At 33.0% G+C, this 16,529-nt stretch overlaps 4 protein-coding genes across 4 annotated transcripts in view; 2 read left to right on the top strand and 2 right to left on the bottom strand.

Moving 5' to 3' along the window:
• Positions 1-576: 576 nt before the first annotated feature.
• On the bottom strand, positions 577-2,535 carry LOC123709907 (leucine-rich repeat extensin-like protein 3). Its single transcript, XM_045661509.1, has 4 exons — positions 2,411-2,535; positions 2,275-2,324; positions 1,761-1,792; positions 577-1,531 (listed from the first exon to the last, which is right to left on the bottom strand). Exons 1-4 carry the CDS (start codon positions 2,495-2,497, stop codon positions 783-785), a joined length of 918 nt encoding a protein of 305 aa, XP_045517465.1. The 5' UTR covers positions 2,498-2,535; the 3' UTR covers positions 577-782.
• A 186-nt stretch (positions 2,536-2,721) lies between these two features.
• On the top strand, positions 2,722-3,512 carry LOC123710096 (proline-rich extensin-like protein EPR1). Its single transcript, XM_045661796.1, has 2 exons — positions 2,722-2,885; positions 3,007-3,512. Exons 1-2 carry the CDS (start codon positions 2,835-2,837, stop codon positions 3,502-3,504), a joined length of 549 nt encoding a protein of 182 aa, XP_045517752.1. The 5' UTR covers positions 2,722-2,834; the 3' UTR covers positions 3,505-3,512.
• Positions 3,513-4,815: 1,303 nt separating this feature from the next.
• Positions 4,816-6,091, top strand: LOC123709930. The gene is made up of 3 exons (XM_045661548.1): positions 4,816-4,867; positions 5,322-5,384; positions 5,535-6,091. Exons 1-3 carry the CDS (start codon positions 4,832-4,834, stop codon positions 6,030-6,032), a joined length of 597 nt encoding a protein of 198 aa, XP_045517504.1. The 5' UTR covers positions 4,816-4,831; the 3' UTR covers positions 6,033-6,091.
• A 475-nt stretch (positions 6,092-6,566) lies between these two features.
• The window catches only part of LOC123709303 (fatty acid synthase-like), a 29,496-nt gene continuing 19,533 nt past the window's right edge, over positions 6,567-16,529 (bottom strand). Inside the window, exons 26-40 of the mRNA XM_045660525.1 lie at positions 16,263-16,378; positions 14,921-15,071; positions 14,276-14,447; positions 13,626-13,738; positions 12,963-13,127; positions 12,152-12,324; positions 11,573-11,719; positions 10,855-11,052; positions 10,209-10,317; positions 9,658-9,802; positions 9,264-9,414; positions 8,623-8,770; positions 7,858-8,031; positions 7,521-7,623; positions 6,567-7,239 (exon numbers count right to left, since the gene is read on the bottom strand). Of these exons, the coding sequence (XP_045516481.1) occupies positions 6,659-7,239; positions 7,521-7,623; positions 7,858-8,031; positions 8,623-8,770; positions 9,264-9,414; positions 9,658-9,802; positions 10,209-10,317; positions 10,855-11,052; positions 11,573-11,719; positions 12,152-12,324; positions 12,963-13,127; positions 13,626-13,738; positions 14,276-14,447; positions 14,921-15,071; positions 16,263-16,378 (2,646 nt within the window). The 3' untranslated portion in view covers positions 6,567-6,658. The remainder of the gene's footprint in view (positions 7,240-7,520; positions 7,624-7,857; positions 8,032-8,622; positions 8,771-9,263; positions 9,415-9,657; positions 9,803-10,208; positions 10,318-10,854; positions 11,053-11,572; positions 11,720-12,151; positions 12,325-12,962; positions 13,128-13,625; positions 13,739-14,275; positions 14,448-14,920; positions 15,072-16,262; positions 16,379-16,529) is intronic.

Here is a 16,529-nt window from a genome sequence, read left to right as displayed (position 1 = left end):
TTCTGCTTTGAAATGTCATAGACAGCATTTATATTGGAGTTTGTGTCATAGATAATTTTCATATTGGGATATTCATTTGTATGTAGCCTATAATTTGCATCGCTGAAAATAAAATTATATGCTTGGGGAAATCATTGGGTGTATCACCACTTTATGCAAAATTTATTTTTTAAAATTGGATTTAAGGCTTTCAATACAAGTTTCAAAGACGTTTTTGAGTCTGTTTTGGTGATAACTTTTGGCAACTATATGACCTATGTCTGACCCACAATGTGTACTTCACCGTATGAGCATGTATTCAATACAATGAAAATAATACTTACGTTACTTAAGGTTAATGGATTCCAGTAATACATACAGCCTTGCAATCTTCATTCGTTTTGTGTTCATTTATCGAACCAGATGTAATTTCGTTACTTGTAGGTTGCATGGTGCTATGTAAAGTCATGATTGTAATAACATAAGGAGTAACGTGATAATTGAAAGATTTTTTTTAATGATAACTTTATTAAAATAATCTTGTTAATATATACAGTATATACGTTATCAAATAAATACAAAGTCAGACTAGATTTATTTATACTTCGATAGTTGTTTTTAGTCAAATAAATACAATATATGTATACAGAATACGTACTGAGAAGTTACACGAAGCGAACGATCAACGAGAGATGAACTCGCCATCTTGGAATACCCACTTATTGTAATATCATGTCATGAGGTTCAATTTGATAAAATCTGCCTTTTACCCCTTATTAAGAGTCATTTACAAACTATTTACCCTAAAATTGGCATCCACATGATGATTTAATTGGTTTTGCTTCTAAAGATACAGGTACTGGTGGGGGCACCATATACGCCGTCATTGGAAAGGATGGGGGTGCACAGGAGCATGTGGGGGCAGGACAAGAACACGGTGGTGGAGGTGGAACTAAAGAAATTATTATTGGTGATTGTGGTTGACATGGTGCAGGAAGCATTATAGGGGCTGGTGGAGCGGAACAGGGTGGTGGTTGAAACATCATCGGTGAAGGTGGAGCACAGGGGGCTGGAAGCATTATAGGGCTTGGTGGAGCACAGGGGGCTGGAAGCATTATGGGGCTTGGTGGAGCACAGGGGGCTGGAATCATTATGGGGCTGGGTGGACCACAGGGGGCTGAATACATTATAGGGCTTGGTGGGGCACACGGAGATGGAAGCATTATAGGACTTGGTTGAGGACAAGGAAGCGTTATAGGGGCTGGTGGAGGATTACACGGAGCTGGAAGAACTATATTAGCTGCCGTTGGAGGTGAACAGGGGGAGGAAAGAAAAACAGAGGCAGGTGGGGAGCAGGGGGCAGGAGGGGGTGATGAACATGAGGTAGGGAGAATAATAGGGGCAGGTTGGGCATAGGGGGAGGAAGGGGGAGATAGAATAACAGGAGCTGGTGATGGACAAACGGGGGGCGGAGCACATGGATTTGATGGCATCAGAACCAGTGTGGGCGGCGGCGCCGGCTCATCGAGGCATTTGGAGCATGGTTTCTTTTCTGTAATAAAATAAACATTATACACTACAATTTTATACCAACAAATATAAAAAAATATTTTTATGGAATTTACTATTAAGTATGTTATGGAAGAGATAGGAACATGAACTACTTTTTACTTAAAAGGGTTTCCAAATCTAAAACATTATACGGAATGAACACATTTTTATTTTATATTTACTACAGTGTATTTGTTAATTGTTTTCTAAGTGTTATCAATAGTACTTACCAAGCTTAGATGTCAGTAAAGGTTTTAACAAGCTGAAAATAATAAGAATCGTTAGAATAAAATTATAATTTTAATAACAATTAATTTAATTAGCCTATGCCTTGTTTACCTGTCACCTCAATACTTGACTGTTTTCTTAGAAGAAATTAATGGTATTAAATAATTGAATGTTGAATAAATTTTATAACGACGCAGTCAAGTTTCGGTTTAGTTCTGTAGTTGATCAGTTTAAAAGCATTGTTAATTGCCTATTTGATATCTAATTATTGTTAATACTAGTCGTAAATTTAAAGTGTTCAATTTCAATTTAATAAAAAAATCTTCAATTTTTTGTAACATTTATATTCACCACAATTGTCATTTATCTTAGAATAGATAGCTTGTGTACTGTTAATCATTATATATGATGTGGTAAACTTGAATAGATAAATATAAGTAAAGAGGACACAACACTCAATAGCTATTTGAGACAAACAGAGTGAATCTCTTAATATTATAAAAAGCAAATACTTACGAAGCCAGCACTGATTTTTCACATTGTTTTATTTCTTTGAGCGCTTCCAACTGCAAGAAAATAATTACAATGGCTATAAAGTTCTGCTGAATTTTATATTAACTAGTTATAAGGTACATTTTTAATTTGAAATTACCAAACATATTCCTTTATCGTCACAAGCGGTAGTATAACTGACGAGAATTAAGAAAGTAAGGGAGGACCAAAAAAGCCGTCCCCCCATTTTCGTTCTTTCCAAAACAGAATGTTATTAATTATGAATAAAAAAAGGATTTTTGTTCTATTTTAAAGAAAGTGTATTATGCATAACTACGTGATTGCATACGTGTAGCAAGCCTTTCGATAAGATTGATTTTGAAATCATTAATTTTATCGCAATTTATCACTGAGTTGGGAAATTTTCTACACTTTCCTAAATTTTTCGTTTTAATGTCTTGTATTGTTCGAGTGACTGCTTTATGATGTTGTTTTATTGTTCTTTGTTTTGATCTCGGTCAAGATAAAACAATCAGATACATAAGGTCGTTTATAATACATGAAGATTACATTGAGTTCTCAATATGATGCATACACATATTCTGAAGAGCACGGCATTATGGATTTTCATAGTGGTAACTATAAATTTATGTGTAAATAAAGAAGTCAAAGTTAAAACTGTTTATTTTAAGAAGTTGTGTGTGCAAAAATTCTGGTACGGGAAGTTTAGTAGAGTGTAAACTGATTTTTTTCCAGATGGAGGTATCCTGCGGAATAAACCTGGGATTGATATCTGGTGATCGAAGAAGACTAACCAATCCATTACTAATTAAAAAAACATCACGTCACTCTCCTATCACAATCAACATCAATTCTAAGTCTTCGGCACCAATTCTCTCAAAACCACTTTCTAGAATATTAAAGCCAAAGTTAAAACTGCCCAAAATTCCACTCATCCCCATAATCCCACTACTCCCGCCTGTGATACCAAAATTACCAATTTTACCCCCTCTGTTACCAATTATACCTCCAGTACTTCCTCTACCCATCATACCGCATTTACCTAAAACTCTTAAAGCTCCGAAGTTATTGAGAAAAACGCCACTTCAAAGGGATTTAGAGAGAAAAATCAAAACTGCAATAAAACCACCTCCAAAAATAAATAAAAATGTTGCAAAATTTCTACTAAATTTGAAGAAAAAAGGAACTATTACTACAGCTGAGTATTTGAGGTTCAAAAAGCTGTTAACTTAAATTTAATATTATAAAGAGTTACTAGATAACGTTATTTATTAAATGTATAATAAAAGACACGGTTATTTACATATACATTTATTTAAGGCCTTATTGTTTAAGCTTTAATCTAAATAAATTATAATAATTAATGCAAAATGTTTATAAATAACTATTAAAATATTTTGTGACGATGACGAGTTTTTATGTAATAAATTGTTTATGTTTTAATGTTCTAATTATTTATGTGTAATTTATAATTAAAATAATAATTAATTATGTTATAAATTTGAGGCGGTGATCATTTTAGGCAAGTTTGGCTTTTTTGGCCTTCTCCAAAAGTCCGTTTAGAGATCGAACCACTGAATCCTTGATTTTTCCCATGTAAGACATAATGGACCAACCAAAAGGCCTATCTTCGGCTTTACAAGTAAAACACGACTCTCTTTGTCGTGGATGTAACAGATTTTTTTTTGTCAGAACGCTGCCCTGAAAAAAAAATATGAACGTTGTAGTCATTTAACATGAAATATAAAACCAATGTACAATCTATCCTAATTTTTATAGTTTATATTTAGGACGTTGCAGTCTCGTTGTTATTTGTAAAATTATTTATTATAAAATACAAGTAAATTGAAATGAAATGATTTTTTTAAACCACTTCCGGTGCTCATATCTAAGGTCTATTAATAGTAAAATAATAGTTACAAAGAGTTTACTATTTCTGATTTTTTTCTCAATAGACATTTGTCTATTGCGTGGCGTTAGCTTGTCTTTCAAACTTTTATACGCTATAGTCCTAAAGTCAACTCGTAACAATAAAACGCTACGCATTAACTGTAGTTCAGTTGATAAAACGACGTCGTCCGGATAAATCGACAAAATAAAAGTAGGCAAAATCTTTAAAATAGTATAAACTAGTACTTTTGTAGCTTTTAATACAGCTTTTAATATAGAATAATATAAGCGAAGAAACGTCGGAAATTATGTAAATAATTATAAGTTTTTAATAATAATACATAGCTTTAATCCGTTCAAAAAGTGTTTTTCTTTATGTGTAAAAGCTATTTTAACAAAAGACAATACTATAATATAAGCGGATTAAAAACACAAACCTCCACACAAGTCACAACCAGGAGAGCGATCATCGATAATTTTAACAAATTCATTATGATAATACGATCTCGCTATCAAGTATAAAACTAAGCTTCCCGCGTACATACTACTAACTAACCAGTTCATGTTTAATCTGTCACGTATATGACTGATTTTAAATGATGCTGACTTGATATTTTGGTACGTGATTCAATTCTGTAGTTAGTAAAAATGTGTCGTACGCGGCTATAGCATGTCTCAATACGTGTTGATTGTGGCTTACTTGATGGTTAGTAATTAAGATTCTGGGAAATTTTGTTCAACGTGTTAGTGCTATTTGTGATTGATGTGCTAATTAGTGTGATAGTAATATTGCACTAGCATTTCATACTATGAGGTTCTACTTATAGAAAATTGTGAAGCTGAAATGTGTTTTGTATACGGGCGGCATATCAACTTTGTATTACACATTTAAGAAAAAGTTATCGATTTTAGTGTTGCCAAATTGCAATTAATTTCAATTTCTCGTGCCAGTTACTATTTTTTAATTATTAAATGTGTCGTATGTTTGTTTATATTAAATTAAAAAAACAAAAAGTTACATCATATATTTATTCTGACAGAAAGTCTTAAACCTGGTCCTGGATGATATAACTAATTTGTTCCTAAAAATTATAACTACTCTTTTTTTTATTTTGCACAAAATTACCAATATCAACAATAAACATCGTATATTTTTACAGGTGAGGTTGGCGACGTGCGCTCCTTCACCACTTCAAATGACAATTGAATGCGGCTCTGATGAGGTCTATATTATTTTAAAGTAAAATAATCAATTCGATCATATTAGGATTTGGCGTAGATTTCGTCACAACCAACATTGACATGACCTCAATGAATATTTTTCAATCGCTTCATTTTACACGATTTAAATACAAACTTTTTATTGTTTACAGAATCGTTCTTCAGCTAAATCTAAGTCGGCCGAGTTATCAAATGGTAACACAGACCATGACATGGATTCCTTCTGCAACTTAATTCAGAAAGCAATACCTAAGGCAATAGAGGACGGCAAATTTATCATAGAACCAAATACGGATAACGATCTCATTGTCGACAGTAATAATATAATCAGTTCAGCAGTGAGCCCGCCAAGTGGCTTCATTCCCAGATTTTCAAAACCGAAAATATCAAAGCTAAAAATTCCGAGACTAAATTCTCCAAGGTTAAAACCACTGGCGATAGGCAAGGCCCCAAAAGTAGGAGCCCCAATGAAGCTCACAATGCTAAGAAAAGTGTTGGATGAAGAAACTAGTGCAGAAAGGATGGAACGATTCAAAAATGGTGTTCAGAAAATGTTGCACGTTGTTAAAGTATTAGGACAAATTGACCAGTATTTATCAGAGCGAACTAGAATTGTTATTGATAAACTATCTAAAACATTTATGGAATGATTCTGTGATTTAGTTATGTAAATAATAAAGTAGTTTTATATCCTAATTGATGTCTTTATTCAGAGCTGGAATTATACTATCTTATCTACTTAGAATTTTATGTAAAACCACTAAATAAAATAAAAAAATTAAATAGCCTGTTTACGAGTGTGTTAGTGTACGAGCCAAGGCTTTTTTGCTCACTCAAGCTTTCTTAGCGTCGCGTTATAAGCGTCGACATTGCATTCATTCGTTAATTAACATTTCATTATTATTTAATATAGAGACAAAATAGAATTCTCTATTATTTAAAGAAACCCGACAACACAGGAACCAAACAAGTAGGATTACATTAACTCCATCTCACTAGATTTAATATTTGTACACGGAGTGTAGGCCTTCTCCAAATTCTTCCACATGTCTCTAATCCTCGCCACCTTTTTGCAATCCTTCCGATGTAACTACGACATATAATTACACAATAAGACGAGACGATAAGTTAGTAGTACATTATATATTAAAGTAATCAACGGATTAGGAAATAAAGAAAAAAAATATAAAAATAAATTTTAATGAATAAAATAAACACACATCAAATAAATAAGCAAATGAATAGACGTAAGAATCAACATTATTTTCTTTTCATTTCATTCAACAGCAGCCGTCATAAATGTATCTGCATTGAGCAAGTAAGTTTCACATAGATTGCGTTTATTGAATGCTTCTATCAGATCCACTTCCAGGTGCTTATTAATAATTGCAGCACAGCGTAAGTCTTGCGCTGCATAGCACAATGGAGCCTTCAATTGGTACTTAATAACAGGTTGTTGCGAATATTGTTGCATAGAATCATTCTTTAACTCTTCATCAAAGTTAGCTCTCATTAATATGAGCAGAGAACGTAATTTCTGTGGTTTTGCGGCATATTTCTTCACTTGCATGATCCTTGAGTAGGCAGCTTCTATCAACTCCTTTGTATATTGGGTGGAATAACTAACTCTTCCAATAAGATCCCGTACACAGTATGTAACTCTTTCTTCCCAGGTCGTTGCTTTATTTAATTTTTCATCTAAGGAGCTAGTGTTTTCGCCAGACATCAGTTTGACCATGTGTTTGCCCACGGATTCTTGTAACAATACTTCATCTTTTATTTCCGGTAGCTTCGAATCGAACTGCGCTCCGATTTCGTTAGGTGTTCCGCCCAGGCAATATACTACACCTGTAAGACCTGAGAAAAACGAAATATAAATATTTATTTAATTAGTGATATTTGTGACTGCTCAGATATACTAATAATTTAAAATTGATTTGTGTGATTATTATTTAAAATATTTTAACAAAACTGATCGAAAGTGTCGTCCTCGCATAGTCGTATTTTAGAAATAAAATCTATTGGTGCACAGCCGGGTATCGAACCTACGACCTCAGGGATGAGAGTTGCACGCTGCAGCCCCTAGGCCAACACTGCTCCTTTTGTACGACTACCCTAAGATTTAATAATTGTCTTACCATTATCTTCCAAGATGGCAGCCATTTCTAAGGCAATGATGACACCGCTTTCGTATCCCATCAAATAGAAATGTTTCTTTAGTTCTGTTCGACTCAAAAGACACTGAAATTTAAGATGATTGTCATACACGTTTGGCTCACACACATATTAGCCGTTAACTATGTTTATGTGAATTACTAATAACAAAAGGAAAAGTGTTTTTTTTAAATATTTTTTGTCCACATTAGTAGTAGTATTAGTAGTAGTATCAGGTTAAGTGATAACCGCTTTTACTAAAAAACTAGTAAACAGATATTGAGTTTTTATAATTTGTTCTTAACTTTTTTGTTACTGTACCTTAGCAAATCGCTTTGCGATGTCCTGTAAAGACTCGTCCGTTCCCAAACCAGGTTGTAAAACAAGAGCTGGGAGCTTCAGCCTCTCACAGAGTTCCATAAATCTCTGATGATGACCTTCCACGCCTGGTACTATGCAGAGGAAGGCCTGATCCGGGTCGAACTCGTCATCTCGCTAAACATACAATACAAGCTCTAAGCCTTTCCAGGACTCAAACTTAACTTCAAGAAATATCAAACTATTCAATAAAGTACTGTCATGCTCAAGTATAGTCTCATGATCAATTACCTATTGCAATACAGATTTTAGTATTTACTTATTTATAAGTTATAAAACAACGTGTATGCATAGAATAATACACAAATTTTGCACACATACATATCAATTATATTAGAATATAAGCAAGGTAGCAAGGGAAAAAAATAAATAGGCAACCACAAGATGAAAAATATAAACAATATAAACAAACAAAAAAAAATCTTCTCATGAGCTCAGTTTAACATATTACATCGAACTATCGCTATCTATAAACCAAATAAAGCAGGGGCGCTACAACTTAACAAACTTTTTATCTGTCTGTATCTGTTGCATGATTATTTGTCAATATAATTGGATACCTGGTATTATTATAGTCGTTCAGATAGGTTCATCCGCTTACTTCAATAATTTCAAATAATTAAATTTTAGTTTATTTGTATAATGATATCTTACTGTACAGACAAACATTGAATAGATATTTGAGGTTAATCAAAAACTTAAGCGTACCATACTGGAACTGCTAGTGAGAGTTGGTAAGAAAGTCATCTCAGTTGTAGCCAACAACTCGTCAGAATCCACGTAAGAGAAGAAAGAAGAAAGACCCGGCTCGTCTGTATATTGTTTTTCCAATAGTTTTTCTTCCGTCTCTCGTATCCTTAAAAAAATATGTTACACAATAGCCGTACACTGTAAATTTTCTTTCTTATGATAGACATAATGAGACATATTTTATTTATTTATTTATTTACACTTCGCTACACTACAATATAAAAAAATGGAAAAATTAAATTGTCTTATGAAGCGGGCCATGAAATACGTCCGAAGAGAAAGAGTCATAAAGGTGATGCAAATGAAATTTTGAAATAAAAAATTCAATCATTCAAAATTTCAAGAACCCGCCAAAACGCTTTTCTAAGCAAGATGGCGTGGCGCCAGTCCCGTGTGGAAGCACTGTAAAAGTGAGCTTATATAAATAATGATAACGTCATTAGCTGTTCACAATATAGGGCCGCTGTGGAATTACGTAAGGAAATGTTTTAAAATATTTAACCAAATGACAAGTCAATGGACTGGCGACAGCTTCACTATTTACTGACGTTCGAAATTCCAATATTACGAAACGAAAGAAGATAAGTACATTTTTATACCTTTCTATGTTGAGGTTGGGTATTTCTTCTTCAAGGAACCACAGATTATAGTGGTCTCGTAGACAAAATTGTACTGCTTTAGTCTTTGATTCGTGCATGCCCAAGTCACAAAGAGTAGAATCGCTGTCTACGTTCTGTGGTAACTTTATATCTGAAAAAATATCTCAATTAGGTAAGTAAGTCAATTAGGTTAAATAATAATGGTACATAATATATTTACCAATAAATATTATGTACCATTAAAGAAACTTGTAAGTTGGAAATTGGTCATGGCAATATTAAAACGACTTATAAACCTTGATATCGTATTTACTTTTTTTTGAAATGGAATGGCATGGAGTCGGCTTGATAGTACCATCTGCCCGATGCGTTTTTTATACATTTAAGTACAGACCTGCCCACTTAGCGATGTCCTCCAATAAATTTACTTTGGCGGGAACGCGGTGCGCCAATATTACTGCTTCTTGTGATATTAGTGCTTTTTCAATTATATCGATTGCACATCTCATTGACATTTTGCAATCATTTTCTATGTCCCTCTGTAATTTATAATTAATTCTTTTTATTTTTACTACAATATATATATATATATATTAAAATATTTCATTTCAAAAGCATATTTGGGGTAGAACTGTCAAATGATTCCGATTTGCAGCTAATCGGTCCGCCATTTCAGCCCGAGCTACGCTCGCCAAAATAGCCCGGGCGGAGCTGTAAAGGCTATTAAGGCAAACAGCGAGAATCCATTACAAAAAAAATCAGTCCCAAGGGATTTAAACGTTATTAATTTTTTTCGATAAACAAATTATTATTTGTACTTTTACATATATACGTGCGTGATAAAACCTTAAATGCCGTCTTACTAATGTTATATAGGTTGAATTTTTAAAAGCAGAAATATAAACCATTTATGAAATCTATTTTCAGGTACAATAAAAATATTACCATTTTCAAAGATGGAAGTCTGACGAGAGCCGTTGCGAGTCTGTCCTTCTTCCTTAACAGTGATACGTGCTCACCAATACCGCTATTTTCATTTATAATGGCAAAGTATCTGTAAAATTATTTCAATTACAAATGTCTAAACTATTACATTTAAAAATACAGCTTCACTGCATTAAAATATAGTTGTAGAAAATCAGAATATAATTTAAATTAAGGTTAATAAAAGAGTGTTCGGTTCAAATCTTTCTCTTATGATTTGCACCTTATGCAAAAAGCAGTGTTGGCTTAGTGGCTTAAGCGTGCGACTCTCATCCCGTAGGTTCGATCCCCGGCTGTGCAGAATGGACTTTATTTCTATGGGCGCATTTGATATTCGCAGAACGGTGCAAGAAAATATCGTGGGGAAACCGGCTTGCCTTAAACCCAAACAGTCTACGGTATATGTGAGACACCGGAGACTGATCACCTACTTGCATATTATATTATGAAACAGATTTTTTATGCATAAAGAGTGTTGACATGTGAGTGTTTGCTGTCAAAGTCACTTTTTGTTAGCTGCAGAAAAAACTGGTGCCTAATTTTCAATATGTACATGACTGAGATGCTCTGAGAAAATACTTAACTACACATATATAATTCTATGTACCTTATTATTGGGCTCAATACCCTGGTTTTCAAATCTAGTTCTTTCAAAAATTCATTAACTTTATCAAATATCGTGTCTTTTGTTATAATAGTATACACTCCTTCTATGTTAAGATCTTTCAGTAACGCAGGAATATTATTTTTGTTATATGTATCTTGATTTATTACTTCAATATTAACACCAAGTTTGCTCCAATACCTGTAAAGTTGTCTAGAGATTATTAATAACATAATAAAAGAATCTTATTTCATCATTTTACTAAAGTACTCTGACTCTTTTAAGCACAGCGTTAACACAGTTTGACGAAAGAGTCACTGCGTAAATTTATATAAGGGACAAAGATACATCTTTAGTATAAATTCTGTGTCAGTAAATGGTTACTTCCGATAGCGATACTGATCACGTTTTTGTATGCAATTTTGGTTACCGTTACGATGATGATGCAACCAAAACTGAAAGTTGGCTTGAAATATACAGAATACATGAGAATGCATGTCCAATATGACTGTATTACCTGAGATCACATTTACCTACTCACAAACGGTACGGGAACGTTTAACACCACAAACAGCTTAATTTAAGACAGTTAAATATTTCTTTATAGTCAAGACTATAAAGAATATTCAACTGTCTTAAATCTTTCCAATTTGTGACTTTAAAGTTATAACTTGTGTTTGCAAGTAAAAGATAAAACGAAATAAATATTAAAGAACCTTACATTTGCTTATATAACACGATATCCGACGTCGATGTTACAAGTCGTACTTTCCGGACTCCTCGGTCAACTAGTCTGTCGATCAGTTGAGTGGCCAGAATATCGTCATCTGATATAACTAAATGAGACATTTCCGGTGATACCTGAAGGCTGTAATTATTATTTAAATTAAAATCTTCTTGCCTTTGCCTTAACAAAATTAAAGTATGACTATTTAATCACTTTATACATTTAATAATCTGTAAATTGAATAAATGCTTGATTAGTAATAATTAAACTCCTAAACGGCTAGATTGATTTTGATGATATTCTGTTATTTTTCAAGATACAGGAATAGTTTAGAGTTACAATAAGATTTTTTTTTAAGTCCTCCATATACAGATTTTTAGCAATTGAAAATTGCCGACGCTTGTTACACTGATATATTGGTACAAGAAACATAAGAAACATATTTAATGTGACAAGCACTAATAGACAAACTTAACAAACACGAAGAGATAAAAAAAACTAAAGCACAATCGATTTCAAAGAAATTTCTTTAATCTTGTCACGTCAATTGATGTCTAAGGATAAAGTCGTTACCTTGCTCGTTCAATAGGTATATTATGTTGCAAATCTATGAGCACACGGCCCCGGTGTTTACTGTCGTTAATAAGACGGAAGGCTCTAGATACGTCCTTTGGTGAGTACACAAGCCTTGTTAACGGACGAACGTAGCCAAGAGCTATACCTTCGCTTACGAGTGCTTGAAGACGCTGTGGAAACATTTACACATTTTAAAGATTAAAAAAAATATTGATAAAAATTATTTTAGTATTTCTATATGAAGGTGTTTGAAATTTAATAAAAAAGGCCTAGAAGAATTTAATTATCCAAAACTTTTATTTCCCATTGTCAAATAGATGTTAAAAATATCTATAATCTGTGCACTCATTCTGGGTGCTTCCAAAAGTCAAATAAGGCTCCAGAAATAAACTAATAATAAAATAAAACTTACACAAAATTTGGGTTCAATTAATAAAAAAATATTTTATAAAACTATTTTATTTTTAAGAAAAGACTTCTTAAACGGATTGAAGCTATGTACATTTGTGATACTTTTGACATTCAACACCGTTTGTCTTCAGTCACCGTGACCACGCACGCTGCAAAGCTCGCGAAACGTCGGAAAAATTTAAAATGATGTAAATAATTATAAGTTAATAATAATAATACATAGCTTCAATCCGTTTAAAAAGTGTTTTCTTAATGTGTAAAAGTCATGTTAACAAAAGACAATACTATTTTATTTTTGTTATTAACGCTATTTGGATAATCTCTGAATAAAAAACGTCAATAGTCTCGTTTCGACGTTCGAAATTTAAATATGAAGTTAGCAAAGAAAATGAATTACCTTGAACTCTTCAATAGTTCCAAATTCAAACATAGATGAGAAATCGACAAGTTTGTACGACCTATCTTTTGTAAGGCTGTGCATTCCAAAGTTGTAATCTTCGTGGTTATGTATTAAGGCTGTATCTATTATAATTCCGGAACTACCGCAACTGTTCATGCTTATCTAAAAAGTAAGGTAAATTGTATTCATATTCATTTAAATTATTTAAAAATAATAAGATAATTAAAGTAAATAAATAAAAATTTCAATTAAAAGATTATTCTTTTAGTTGAATTTTTTCTGCTGTTTACTTTTTCTTATACAGTATATTTTTTATATATTTTTGAAAGTTTCAATGTTATACATCTATATGAAGTACTGATAGGGTTAGGATTCAATCCGTTACTGTTACACTAATATTTATCAACATTTAAACTAGGTCTTGGTTAATTTAGGTTATGCTAGATTTATTTTGTTTTTTAAATTAACTGTGCGGCGAATGATGGTTGGGGGTGATAACCCTACCACTCCTACCCCTCCTACGCCCCCCTCCAGCTACCCCCAATTAGGGCGACGTATTTCTAAATCGTTACGATGGTTCATATATGTCTTTATTTTTTATTTTTAAATAAATCTCGCTTAATTACAACATCTAGTACGTTATACTTTTATAGGACTTACATTTTTAAGTTCACCCTTCACACAGCTTAGGACAATGTCACATCCTTTTTCTTTGGTTTTTGAAAGAATCATATCGCCGAAAGTGCTGTCTCTTGAGTAGCCAATATTTTCCTCTGAAAATTTTATTGAGTTAACTATTATTCGAGTATTTACTAGCTGTATTAGTAGGTCTCGAGTAGGTGAAATTACGATGTTTTGAATTGAAAGGCAACATTTATTCAGAGCTTGATATATTTAGTAATAGGCGATTACACCCACCATTAGGTAGTAGTGATCAATTTCAAAAAAGCGGGGATGAAGAAATCACTAGCAAAACCTAAAACATTTTTTTATTTTTTACTAACCGTAATTGTCTTGTATTTAAAATAAGATAGATTGTACCTTTTACTGTAAGCACATTATGATGTCATGTACTTAAATTAATAAATAAGGGATGATACGGTTCAATACATTAATAATATAATAATTTTATTAGACTTTCGATAATAGTTCTGTCATCTGCTTCAGTTGGACAAAGCGTTCTAGACTTTCAGGTTTAACCTTGTAACCTAATCTTCATAACTAAATATAAATCAAGTATATGGATATCGAAAAAAACAGACATACATACTCTATATATTTCTAGCCTTTTTATTTACAGTAATTGGTACCTTTGAGTGTCGGGAATAGCTTTAACAGGAATTCCTTCTTCCGTCTATTGCTGACAGTGGAGAATATTTCGCATTTGTATGCAAGACATAAGGAAATAGCTGCTTGACCCAACGATCCGGTACCACCGTGTATGAGCACCGTTTTGCCAGGGAAGAACCTGTTCTTCATGGCCTGGGGACAAAAATGTCATTGTAGGACCGTCACAGTATTGGGCTAATCAAGCAAAGTAGAGTCATGGGTTCAAATCCCGGGGCAATGTTTTTCTTCCTATCAACAATTGGTACAGTGAAAGCATGTAGAAGGAGAAGGAAGGTCGTGAGGAAATATGCCGGGTTATTTGATACAAAAATCAATTTAGAATGCTTTGTATACTACATCTAGGTTTTAGTTGCACCGGCGCCATTATAATTAAACCAAATTGAACTGCTTGCGCCTAAAACACACATACATATATACTAAAATCAAAGGAAACTGATCGAACTAATGCTATCTCTTTCCACCAGCATTATTCATGCCCAAGTGATTGATAGTTTAATTACATATTTAACGAAAGTATTGCGTCTCTTCCCGTCAAAATGTTTTTACATAAATATTACCTACCAGAAAGAAACAAATGAATGATAATAGCTACGAGTATGACTTACCAAACAGTAGAATGCTTGACAGTAAGCAAGAGGTACAGTAGCGGCGTCTTCTAGGGTCCAATGGTCGGGAACCGGCCACAGCAGATTTGGATTAGCCCTCACTCGACTACTGATGGAGCCTCCACGTATGAGACCCATAACTTTACAACCGCTGAATAATGAAAGAAATGCTTAATTATCATCACAAATACCAAAAAATGCACGGTATACTAAGAACAGTTTCTTTTAACTCAGAAGAATTAATTACCAAGAATACTCTGAGAAAGAGGAATAATGAAAATGAAGTTCATTAAAACAGGAAAAAATAAAGAAAGACAAAGGAGGCAAATGAGGATCGTTCTGCTGTCAGTTTCCTTCTTCAGCTTAGATTAACTGTATCCAATTTAAAACCAAACTTTCACTTTACACGTTTTGCGAGTCAGTCATTAATCGCGGTCTAACTAGCTACGGTAAAACTTATCCAACGTATCTCAACCTAAGGTATAATCTCCAAATACGAATCATCAAACACGTTGTATCGAGAAATGTGCTCGACTCGAAAAATTAAGAAAGAGGCATTTTAAGCACTGCAAAGTACCGCCTATAGCAGAAAAAGTAAATAAATGTCTTCTAGTCGAGCACATTTTTCGATATGACATAAAAAATCGAGTTGACCATAACGTACAGACCCGAGCGGCAAATTTCAGCTCTGTACATCGAGAACAAACTACGTTGGCTAGAGAACGTTGAGGTTTTTGCTACCGCGGCTAATAAATGGACAACCCCGTCAGTTATTAGATAGCCTAACGTAAGATAAAACGTATGTTGAAAAACTAAACCTAAACAAGACTGATATGGTTACATTTATACAAACTACAGCGGTTTTCTAATGTAACATATTATGATTTTATTATATGATTCTGTGAAATTAAAAATATATACATATATGTAACTCGGAAATGTAGAAGAGACTAGGGCTGCCAGAGCGTACAAATTTACTCTGGACATTTATAAATGGTGCTTATTTACGCTTGTCTCGCGCAGCATGGTTATTATTACAAGTGAGACGGATATTGGCTGAATTCACAGGAATTGCATTATTTATAATTAGTTATAAAAAGGTTTTGGTTTTATGTTTTGTTTATGATCTAAGTTAAATTTTTATATTTTACGTTTTCTATGGTATTAGTATTAAGTTACTATCAGAATAGAATAAAAAAAAATTAAAATTAGCATTTTAGATGAAATTTGGGTCTTTATTTTATTTAAAAACAATGTGCATAATATAATACAAATTTTAAATGTGGGTAGACTTATTATAATTAAAATGGAGATGAATAGTGGAAAATGATTTTGAACCCACTTGGCCGTAGTACCACTGAAGTCCATTCCAAAGTATGTTTTTGTACTGTTTTTCGCAAATTTCACAACACCTGATGCTCTCTTCACGTCAAGTTCATTAACGCCAGCGTAATGTACCTAAAATCCATTAAATTACATATTTATAATTGTCCACTCGATCAAAAACTTGAACTTGACTACAAAACTAAATATCTTTAAAAAAATGTACTTAAAGTCATTGTGAAAAGAAAGGTGGTGAGTAATCCAAGTATTCTTCAAGAACTCTTCT

The sequence above is a fragment of the Pieris brassicae genome, chromosome 5, assembly GCF_905147105.1.
Source record: "Pieris brassicae chromosome 5, ilPieBrab1.1, whole genome shotgun sequence".
NCBI classification, from domain to species: domain Eukaryota; kingdom Metazoa; phylum Arthropoda; class Insecta; order Lepidoptera; family Pieridae; genus Pieris; species Pieris brassicae.
The sequence above is the reverse complement of the archived record's forward strand: the minus strand, read 5'-3'. Positions and strand labels throughout refer to the sequence as shown.